At 39.0% G+C, this 12,232-nt stretch overlaps 1 protein-coding gene across 1 annotated transcript in view; it reads right to left on the bottom strand.

Moving 5' to 3' along the window:
• Positions 1-12,232, bottom strand: part of AK7 (adenylate kinase 7) — a 57,543-nt gene that overhangs the window by 31,327 nt on the left and 13,984 nt on the right. The window contains exons 6-10 of the mRNA XM_050954470.1: positions 8,823-8,906; positions 6,151-6,239; positions 5,488-5,578; positions 4,584-4,661; positions 3,290-3,439 (exon numbers count right to left, since the gene is read on the bottom strand). Coding sequence (XP_050810427.1) covers positions 3,290-3,439; positions 4,584-4,661; positions 5,488-5,578; positions 6,151-6,239; positions 8,823-8,906 — 492 coding nt within the window. The remainder of the gene's footprint in view (positions 1-3,289; positions 3,440-4,583; positions 4,662-5,487; positions 5,579-6,150; positions 6,240-8,822; positions 8,907-12,232) is intronic.

Here is a 12,232-nt window from a genome sequence, read left to right as displayed (position 1 = left end):
GGACAAGCACAAGTCCAGGGTGCTGGATGCACTGCATCTGAGAGTGCTAAAGGAGTTGGCTGATGTGATTGCAGAGCTATTAGCCATTATCTTTGAAAACTCATGGTGATCAGGAGAGGTTCCGGATGACTTGAAAAAGGCTAATGTAGTGCACATCTTTAAAAAAGGGAAGGAGGAGGATCCGGGGAACTACAGGCCAGTCAGCCTAACCTCAGTCCCTAGAAAAATCATGGAGCAGGTCTTCAAGGAATCAATTCTGAAGCACTTTGAGGAGAGGACAGTGATCAGGAACAGTTAGCATGTATTCACCAAGGGCAAGTCATGCCTGACTAACCTAATTGCCTTCTATGATGAGATAACTGGCTCTGTGGATGAGTGGAAAACAGTGGACATATTATTCCTCGACTTTAGCAAAGCTTTTGATACTGTCTCCCACAGTATTCTTGCCAGCAAGTTAAAAAAGTATGAGTTGGATGAATGGACTATAAGGTGGACAGAAAGCTGGCTAGACCATCAAGCTCAATGGGTAGCGATCAATGGCTCCATGTCACGATGGCAACCAGTATCAAGCGGAATGTCCCAAGGGTTGGTCCTGGGGATGGTTTTGTTCAGTATCTTCATTAATTATCTGGAGGATGACATGGACAGCACCCTCAGCAAGTTTGCAGATAACACTAAACTAGGAGGAGTGGTAGATATGCTGGAGGGTAGGGATAGGATACAGAGGGACCTAGAAAAATTAGAGGATTGGGCCAAAAGAAATCTGATGAGGTTCAGCAAGGACAAGTGTAGAGTCCTGCACTTAGGATGGAAGAATCCCATGCACTGCTACAGACTAGGGACTGAGTGACTAGGCAGCAGTTCTGCAGAAAAGGACGTGGGAGTTACAGTGGACAAGAAGCTGGATGTGAGTTAACAAAGTGCCCTTGTTGCCAAGAAGGCTAATGGCATTTTGGGCTGTATAAGTAGGGGCATTGCCAGCAGATCGAGGGAGGTAATCATTCCCCTCTATTCGGCATTGGTGAGGCCTCATCTGGAGTACTGTATCCAGTTTTGGGCCCCACACTACAAGAAGGATGTGGAAAAATTGGAAAGAGTCCAGCGAAGGGCAACAAAAATGATTAGGGGGCTTGAGCACATGATTTATGAGGAGAGGCTGAAGGAACTGGGATTATTTAATCTGCAGAAGAGAAGAATGAGAGGGGATTTGGTAGCTGCTTTCAAGTACCTGAAAGAGGGTTCCAAAGAGGATGGATCTAGATTGTTCTCAGTGGTAGCAGATGACAGAACAAGGAGTAATGGTCTCAAGTTGCAGTGGGGGAGGTCTAGGTTGGATATTAGGAAAAACTTTTTCACTAGGAGGGTGGTGAAGTACTGGAATGGGTTACCTAGGGAGGTGGTGGAATCTCCTTCCTTAGAGGTTTTTAAGGTCTGGTTTGACAAAGCCCTGGCTGAAATGATTTAGTTGGGGATTGATCCTGCTTTGAGCAGGGGATTGGACTAGATGACCTCTTGAGGTCCCTTCCAACCCTGATATTCTATGATTCTATGATCTCAGAGCCCTCAAGGATAGAGATCACTCTGATACTGATTCTATTTTAAAGAAAGTTGCCCTGGCAACAGCATTTGCTGCTGACGCCTCAATGGACAATATGAGATTATGGTTGTGACGTTATTGATATAAACTGGGACCATATAGAACATGGTTTGCAACCAAGGTCCTGTAGTGGCACCAAATCCTATGTAAAGGGGGTCATATAAGGTGTCTAAAACCATTTTATGGGTTACTGGTTATGATTATGCTGTCTGTATCATTATGTAGTTGAAGTTATAAGTATTGGCTGTATACTGTCTGTATTTCAAATTGGTGCTGCAGTTCTGGGAAACACCCCAGACAAGTTGGTGTTAGCTCTGCTTAGCCTGCTTGATGGCCCATTAAGGACCATCAGCTACACAACTGACCCATTGAGAGGAGGCAGATACGCCTTGTAACTCAGCAAAGTATGCAGGGACTTGCCCATGTGACTCCAAACTCCATTTTGTTGTAATTTTCCACAGTAAGAACAAAGAAGTGTTCTTACACCTGGAAGAGCCTATATAAGTCTGATGCCTCATCTCCATCTTGTCTTCAATCCTGCTTCCTACCTCTGGAGGGACTTTGCTACAAACTGAGGCTCTACACAAAGGACTGATGACCCATCCAAGTGGGGGATGTACTCCAGAGACTTGATTTGAACCTGCAGTTTACTCCATCACTGTTACAAGCCTGAACTAAGAACTTTGCCATTACTGTATGTAGTTGATTCCATTTAATCAATTCTAGCTATCATCTCTATCTTTTTCCTTTTATGAATAAACCTTTAGATTTTAGATTCTAAAGAATTGGCAACAGCGTGATTTGTGGGTAAGATCTGATGTGTATTTTGACCTGGGTCTGGGGCTTGGTCCTATGGGATCGAGAGAACCTTTTTCTTTTACTGGGGTGTTGGTTTTCATAACCATTCATCCCCAGAATGGGTGGCACTGGTGGTGATACTGGGAGACTGGAGTGTCTAAGGAAATTGCTTGTGTGACTTGTGGTTAGCCAGTGGGGTGAAACCGAAGTCATTTTTGTCTGGCTGGTTTGGTTTGCCTTAGAGGTGGAAAAACGCCAGCCTTGGGCTGTGACTGCCCTGTTTGAGCAATTGGTTCTGAATTGGCACTCTCAGTTGGGGCCCGCCGCCACTGTGACGATGCGGTTCTGGGCCATCAAGCAGGCTAAGTAGAGCTAACACCAACTTGTCTGGGGTGTTTCCCAGAACTGCAGCACCAATTTGAAATACAGACAGTATACAGCCAATACTTATAACTTCAACTACATAATGATACAGACATACAGACAGCATAATCATAACCAGTAACCCATAACCTGGTCTTAGACACCTTATATAACCCCCTTTACATAGGATTTGATGCCACTACAGGACCTTGGTTGCAAACCATGTTCTATATGGTCCCAGTTTATATCAATAACGTCACAATGGTATATCACATGAGAGAGCTAATTCCAGAGCCACAGCCCTCAGCTTATTTCACCTGCAGGATTTCATTTCTAGGGACAACAGGAAAAGTATTTCTTCTCCTTAGCTCTTCAGTCCTTCTTTCAGTTTTAGTTCCCGAATATATTGTATTTGTCCGTTTATTTTGCATCTCTTAACAGCATTGCAAATATTGTCACTTAATATATATTTATACACTCCTCTTAGAAAAATCTCAGAGCACTTCAAAACAGCATCTAGGAAATAATTACCAGTAATCCCCGACTTTGCTTGTATTCTTTGAGGACTTGCCCAATATTCTCCACTAGTCCTGTCTGAGCAACCCACTTAATGTTGAAGTTCTCCTTCAAGAATACAGCTTCCATCCGCAGGCTCACAAGTAACATATCCAAATGGGTTTGCTAAAGGAGCAAAAGTACATTTAATTGCACAGAGAGTTCCCTGTTTGATATTAAAGGGACACTGCCAAGTAGCCTAACCCCAAGATGTAGGTCTTATTTAAAAAAAAAAAATGGAGGAGGTTGGGGGCGAGGGGGCTGCTTTATAAAACCAAAAATTAATATTTTCAAGATTATTTAAAAACTTAAATGAAAATAGGTTTTATTTTTCATTTAACTATTCCCATGAAGTATTGGAAATCCAGCCACTATACCACTGGCTTATGATCGTGAAAACCAGAAAGTGGAACTTTCATTTTCTAAACAGAATGAAGGGCAAAAAGTAAACAAAGGCCCCTAATCTAAAGTCAATGGAATTACTCCCACTGACTTTAGTGGGCTATGATTCAGGCCTAAAGACAATAATTCAATTTTAAAATTTATTTTAGTTTTAATAATCTAGTTTGTTATTAATGACAAAGAGTTAAGGAAACAATTATGATTTTTATCTTGATAGTCTCTCTCCCAGACCTAACTCCATGCTGTGAAGACTACCATCTGTGGGCATTTTGTTACTGTAACCAGTGAAGCAGCAGTCATTAATTCCATCTCTCTTAACTCCTGAATCTATTCTTATTCACAGATTTTAAGGCTAGAAGGACCTGTATAGCACAGGCCATATTCACCCAATTATTCATGCACGGAAATATTAAAGGGACACATTCTAAAGTGCCTTTGACAATTCATACCTTGTTTACTCCAAGCTGCTTGCAAGAATACAGAAACAATTCACATCTGCCACATCTTATTGACTAATCAGAATAAAAAAATTTGTAGCTCACTATTTACATCTTATTTCCTCTGTGCAGGCCTCCTGTGAGATGCTCAACATCAACTCAAATCAACTCCAATACATCACTGGAGAGCCTCAGGATCTGGCTCTACATACTAGCAAAAACTCCTCATAATTCTCTGTAATGTGGTTTATAACCTGCTTCTTCATTTACCTTATTTATCTAAATATAGTTCATGCATTTTGTTGACATAATTTTTTGTGTCATATCTTTGTGCTGATGTAAACAATAAGAGTACATTGCATAGTATTTATATTTTCATCTCACATCCCTTCCTTAAAGAATATATTCAAAAAAGGAAACAAAATACTAACCGTTAAGTCTTTGCTTAAGAAAGCGTTTTCTCTTGGAATCTTTTGGATTTTTCCTGGTCCAACATTTTTGCTAATGCACTGTCAGAAAACAATATTATACACATATTAAATTGGGTATTCATCTAATCCATACTTTTGACTTGCACAGCAATCTGAAGAACATGTGTGTACTAGTTCAAGTTTAGAGACATGGTAGAATACCTCTGCTGAGATGTATACTAAAAAAGGAGCGTTGCAAGCTTTCTATTTTATGGACCACGTCGTAAAGCCAAGAGCCAATCATGGACCTGCTTTCTTTCCCAACACTCTCACTACATGATTCTCAAAATATTTCATTCTGCAGACTACCATCAAAGTCTCTGCAGTCCATGGATTACCATCTGAGAATCTCTGTTCCAGTATGTTCAATTTTCAATGTCAGTAGGCAAATACATTGCCAATTACTTCAAAAGCACTTTTAAATAATAGAGTTAAAATCACCAGATTGCAACTTCACAGCAGCTTCCAGGTTACTTTGCTGGATTTTGCTTCAAGGCATGTGATTAAACAAAGGAACAAACTATATTCCTACAATTCAACGGGAAAAAGAATTTCAAAAAAGACACTGCCTAATTACAGTATATGAACTGGATGAAAACAAAGTCTAATCCATCAGCCCTTTATCATAGGCAAAACCCCTTTTGAAACTAATAATTTTGCCTGAATATGGACTGCAGGACTGGGCCCACATTTTGCATTTTGTTTAAAAGAAGTACACACTATAGGATTTCAAGACTAGTTTTTATAAAATTGTTGTACAGAAGAATTCACGGAAGATTCAGGGACTTTTAACAGAGTGAAGACTAAGGATTTACAGGACTAAAAAGATAACTAGACAAAGAAACAAAATCTTAAGCTGTTTTACCTTAACTATGGCCTGAAGAGTATGTATAGATTCATCCACTGCCACAATGTAGTGAGTCCTTGGCCTATGGTCAGCTATGTTTTGTAACACCCTGCAATATAGCAAATGCAATCAGTGTCCATTACTGGAAGGAAAAATATTGTCTTTAACATGAAATATAATATAGAAGCAGCGCCAAGGCAAAGGGTATGAGGAAATCCTGAATATTCCAAACCATGCTATTTTTGTGTTGATTTTTATTCACAAGATAATGTAATTAGATATCTGAGTTTGGCCAAGACAGTTCAGGAATATGGAGCAATGTCTCTAGAAAATATACACCAAGTTGCTACTTGTCCTTTCTATTCTGCTTTCAAAAACTGTGTTGCGGTTCCATTTGGTTTACTGGTACTATGTTCTGGATTTGGCACTTCTAGGAATTTCTTGAAAGCATGTCCTCAATCTGACTGTAAGTTATTACTTCCAGAAGGCCTATTTCATGTTGGAAATATTTAAATCTCCATATGCCTGCAAATGATGTGTCAAAGTCAACTGCAGTCCATTTAATTTTTTTTTTTAAATATGGTAGCAGCTATCTGAAATCTCCACTGGTAGGTATGGTTTTGGTACATACATGGATACTAAGCATTTCTAGGGATGGCCATCCCTAAAAAGCATACTTACGCTGCTAAATCAACAACATGAATGGTTGGAAGAAAATTGTTTCCATCACCAAAAACTGGTATTGCAGGAGTCTCACCGAGCCAAGCTGTCTGAAAATAAATACAAATGAAGCAGGAGAGTTATATTTAATTAGAGTTGCAAAAAGAAACACATGTACGATTGGTGAAACTAGATACATCCTGGATTTTAATGTTCAGTTTCTTGGATGTGAGTATGAGCCACAGCTGAGTAATCAATTCTGCGAGCTGTTGACTGTCAGCCTACAAAGAGCCTACAAAGTTAGTGGCATTTTTGACAAAACTGCTCAGTTTGGGAAAAGCTTTATTATTATTATTTTATATCCCAAAGGATATAAAATGAAAACAGAAATAAAGAAAGCTTTTGGGGAAAAAAATCACACTATACTGAAAAAAACATTGTTGACCTAATCCCCAACAGGCAGGCTGCATACTCCATTGAGGCTCCATGATAGGTATGCCCTTACCAACATAGAATATACTGTGATATAGTTAAAAAACTGTGTAATGACTGAATATGTTTTAAACTAAAAATCTGCTAAATGACTCAATGTGGCCATGTCCACACTACAGAGCCTATGCTGGCATAGCTGTTTTTATTGGCTGGGAAGAATTTGATTTTTTAAAATATATAATTTCAAGGAATAATATCAATGTTTATTTTAAGCATTTTTTCTTTCACTATTGATTGAAATAGTCACAGTTGTGGGAAATTAGAGGGCGGGGTCAGACAATTACTTAATGGCAGTCTCTAATAGGTTCTCAAGCAGCAACCTAATTTCCTTTTTTACAGGTTTACTGGATGGGAGGAAGCTGTAGAACTGATATATCTTGATTTTAGTAAGGCTTTTGACACAGCCCCACATGACAATCTCATAAGCAAACAACGGAGATGTGGTCCAGATGGAATTACAATAAGGTGAGTGTATAACTGATAGAAAGACCATACTCAGAGTAATTATCAATGGTTTGCTGTCAAACTGGGAGGGTGTATCTAGTGGGGTCCTACGGGGGTCTATCCTGCATCTGATACTATTCAATGTTAATTAATGACTTTGATAATGGAGTGTAGAGTATGCATATAAAAGTTGAAGGTGACACCAAGCTGGAAGGGGTTGCTGACACTTTTTAGGACATGATTAGAATTTAGAAAGACCTTAAACTAGAGAACTGGTCTGAAATCAACAAGTTGACGTTCAATAAAGACAAGTGCAAAGTACTCCACTTAGGAAGGAAAAATCAGCTGTACAAATACAAAATGGGGAATAACTGGCTAGACCAGGGGTAGGCAACCTATGGCACGAGTGCTGAAGTCGGCACGCGAGCTGATTTTCAGTGCATGCACACTGCCCGGGTCCTGGCCACTGGTCCCGGGGGCTCTGCATTTTAATTTAATTTTAAATGAAACTTCTTACCCATTTTAAAAGCCTTATTTACTTTACATACAACAATAGTTTAGCTATATATTATAGACTTATAGAAAGAGACCTTCTAAAAATGCTAAAATGCATTACTAGCATGTGAAACCTTAAATTAGAGTGAATAAATGAAGATTCAGCACATCACTTCTGAAAGGCTGCCGACCCCTGGGCTAGACAGTAGTACTGCTCAAAAGGATCACAAATTGAATATGAGCCAACAATGTGATTCAGTTGCAAAAGAAGCTAATATTCTGAGATAACAGGAACATTGTATGTAAGATACTAGAAGAAATTGTCCTGCTGTATTTGGCATCGATGAGGCCTCAGCTGGGTCTGGTTTTGGGCACCACACTTTCAGAAAGATGTGGACAAATTAGAGAGAGTTCAGAAGAGGGCGACAAAAATGAAAAAAGGTATAGAAAAACTGACGTGTGGAAAGGTTAAAAAAACTGAGTATATTAGTTTTGAGAAAAGAAGACTGAGGCTGGACCTGATAAGAGTCTTCAAATATGTTAAGGAGTTTTATAAAGAGGATGCTAGTCAGATTTTCTTCATGTCCATTGAAGGTCAAACAACAAGTAATGGGCTTAATCTGCAGCAGGTGAGATTTGAGTCAAGTTATTAAGAAAAACTTTCTAACTATAAGGATAGTTAAATACTGGAATAGGTTTCAAGGGAGGCTGTGCAATCCTAGTTCATGGAGGTTTTTAAGAACAGTTTAAACACACACCTGTCAGGGATGGTCTAGATTTACTTGGTCCTGCCTCAGCACAAGGGGCTGGACTAGATGACCTCTCAAGGTCCCTTCTAGTCTTGAATTTCTATGATTCCATATTGGCATAGCTATGCCAGTATAGACCCCAGTGTAGACACAGCATGTACTGTCAGAATGAAGAGTTATTCCAGCATAGTAATACCATCTTCACAAACAACATTAGTTATTTTGTACTTTGCTATCGGTATAGTTGTCTCTCTAATGGGGGTTTTGCCAAAATAATTATGCTAGCTAGTGTGTGTATTTTTTTCACATTCCTAGTCGAAACAGTTATGCTGATATAACTTTTAGGTGCAGGCCATGGGAATGGACTTAAAGAGGCATTGGAACAGGTCCTCTGCCCTGTTAGTAGAGATATTCACCATACAGTAATACTGCTGTTGTTAAATTCCTTTTCAATTTACCTTTAAGAACTGTGCAATATTAAACTAAAACTTCACCAGAATTGAAAATGTCTACCTTAAAAAAGCAGTGAAATATTCCTTCTTCCGCTCCATACTGAAGTCCTGAAGCAACAACATAGGTTGAAAATTTGTTTTTGTTCTGTGGAATAAAACAGGAAAGTTTTAGAAAACACTATGAACAATGTTATAAATTAAATTTTGTTGACTTACCGTGAAATTGCACTTTAATTCTATATATGGAATAGTTCACTTACATCACTTCAACATGGAAGTGAGATGAATTCCTATATAACTACTAATGGGGAAATAGGCCTTTTGCTAATACTGCCAGCAGAAACCAATAATGAAACTAACAAGCAGGGCTAGGAACTACCATTCCCCAAAGTATCCTGAATCCAAGTGAGATTCATCAAGAACAGACAGGCCACTCCTAATTAAATCTGCACGAAAATGATCTAAATGCAGCTCTTCTTTTGAATACAGAGGATGAGGAGAGAGGGGAATTAAGTATTTTATCAACATATTATATCCACTTTTTTCAGAGAAATTCTTTCAAGAGACTAAATTATTATATTCCCATCCAGCATATTTTATGACCTGAAAAATCAAAAGCAATTCTACTAAAAGTGGTAACATGGACAAATTGCTAAGGATGAATACAAAAGAATAGTGCAAAGTTTGCAGGGACAAAATCAGAAGGGCTAAAGTACAAAATGAGTTACAAATCACAAGGAACATTAAAGGAAATAGGTTCTATAAATACATTAGGAGCAAGAGAAAGATGAAGGTTCTCTTAATAGTGAGGACTTTCAAGTGTTTCCTTTAAACTAAGATAAGTTTTAAAAATTTCCAGGAGAAACAAAATCATTCTTAGTCATCTTCATGCTGTGAATATCCTAGACATCCTATCTATGGGTATGTCTACACTACAAGCTGAATCGGTGGGTAGTGATCAATCTATTGGGGATCGATTTATCGTGTCTAGTGTAGACGCAATAAAATCGATCCCTGATTGCTCTGCTGTCAACTCCGGAAGTCAACCGCAGCGAGAAGCAGAGTCGAAGGGGGAGCGGCAGCGGTCGATTCGCCGCCATCCTCATGGCCAGGTAAATTGACCTAAGATACGCCGGCTTCCGCTACGCTATTCGCATAGCTGAAGTTGTGTATCTTAGGTCAACTCCCCCCCAGTGTAGACGTAGCTTATGTGACTATAAAATAGCCTGCAATCATTACTAATGAAATAGAAGCAGAAGTGACAGTCTATTTTTTTCACTATGAGGATAATGTATCTCTTGAAAACACTTTTACAGCATTTCAGAAACATATAACTAAGACCACTGTCAGTCAATCTTTAACTTTATAGACAAAATATTACATAAAGGGAACCTGGTTTACATATTTAAATAATTAAAAGTTTACAGTAACAAACAGGAAATATTTCTCAGATCAGTTGACTCTAATAGCTTTTTAATAACACTGCTCTACAGCCAAAATGCTTCTGAAATAAATGTAGTCCAACTTTACTAATTCTGGGTCACTGAGAACGAAAATGATGCTTCAAATTGTTGATTGGCTCTAGTTTTCAAGATGTGCTATTGGGTCAGTATATACGACCCTTGACTTGGGAATGACGGAGGATAAGTGAGTTATAAAGGGAAAGGATCTCAATTTAAACCAGAAATGACTAAAATACATCTTTGACTGGGTTTGGATAGTACTTGCTTTTTAGGCAAAACAATGAATGATGCAATCTGAAGCTGGTATTGCGTCATACATGATATGAATTGCATGATGTTATTTCTAGAAATCATGGATGATGCAATCATAAAGAAGCTTACATCACTCTGCTGAACAAATTGCCCTATATCAGCTCTAGAAAACATACAGTGTCCTGCTCTCTTATTTTTCAGTGTTTGATTTTGCAAAGGGACACATTTCTGTTTAGCCAAAGTGAGCAGAGATGCCTCGTACTTGTGTGAACAGTGCAGATAACTTCTGCTATGTTTGTGGTGAACTGACTTTTGCATCACAAAAGCGCAGTATAACCACTATGGTTAAGAAAGCCTATCATCTTTCTTTTGGCTGCAAAATTGGAGATCAGGACAAAAGGTGGGCCCCGCACATATGCTGCAACACTTGTGCAACAAATCTTGGCCAGTGGTTGAACAGGAAAAGGAAATCTATGCCTTTTGTAGTGCCAATGATTTGGAGAGAGCCAACAGATCATACGAGCAATTGTTACTTCTGCATGGTGCCTCCAGTTGGGAAAGGTGTGTCAAAGAAGAAAAAGTGGACTGTGCATTATCCAAACATTCCATCAGCTATACGCCCAGTACCCCACGGAGAAGGACTGCGGGTTCCTGATGCACGAGAATCATTCTCACTTGAGTCAGACGAGAAAGAGGATGAAACTTCTGGTCCTGAACCATCAATGTCACAGGACCCACATTTTCTCCCATCCTCCTCCTCTGAACCACACCTCATAACACAAGGTGAAATGAATGACCTTGTCAGGGATTTGGAACTACCCAAGAGTAAGGCAGAGCTGTTGGGCTCCAGACTACAGCGGTGGAATCTCCTGGCAGGCTATCAGGGCAAATGGAGCCCATCAATGCTTGCAGACTATTGCTGGACAGTGACAAGAGATGCTCCATTTAATGAATACAAAAGACAAGCCAAGAAGCGCCGAGTAGACACTGAATAGGACTAAACTATGTACATAATAGTTTTTTGCCTTTTGTTTCATAATACATTTTATTTATATAACCCTTTTGCTGATTTTTAAAGTGTTACATAAACAGGACAGGTGAAATATTATCATGTAAAGCAACCATAAACACATGAAAAGACCTAGGTTTACAATTTATGATTAAAACTCTATCATCTACACAATATACATAGACATAAAATGTAAAAACGTAAATATCTTAGAAACAGTAGCCAGTTGTTTTAATTGTCATATTTGAATTCAGCATATCAAAATACATAATAAATAGCACATTTTATCTCTGAAGCAGACGACTTCTCAAAAATTGTAGACCAGTGTAATCACTGGAATAAAAAGATTAGAAGCAGGGGAGATTAAAGATGGAATATTTACCGTAGACTATTGGAATATGAGCTAATGGGCCTTTGAAAGGATTCAGGACTCCTAAAAGTATCTTTTTGGTGCCATAAGTCATGTGCACGAGAATGTATTACCCACGATTGCGACTATAAAATTTGTATTAACATTCTACATCAAGCTGTAATCTTGCAATGTAGGTCTGTTGGGATATATATATGTAGTGACGGACTCAAACCAGAAGGAGATAAGAGAGTGGGGGAAGGCAGGTGTATGAGCCTCAGGATGAGCAGGTTCCTGTTCCCTGGATAGTCAAAAGGGGCTGCTCCAGGCCAATTGGGACACCAGGTGCCAATTAAACTGTTAAGGCCATTAGACAACTGGAACCAATCAAGATCCCA

This window comes from Gopherus flavomarginatus, chromosome 5 (assembly GCF_025201925.1).
Source record: "Gopherus flavomarginatus isolate rGopFla2 chromosome 5, rGopFla2.mat.asm, whole genome shotgun sequence".
NCBI lineage: Eukaryota > Metazoa > Chordata > Testudines > Testudinidae > Gopherus > Gopherus flavomarginatus.
Note: the sequence above shows the minus strand (reverse complement) of the source record. Positions and strands in the feature narration are given on the sequence as shown.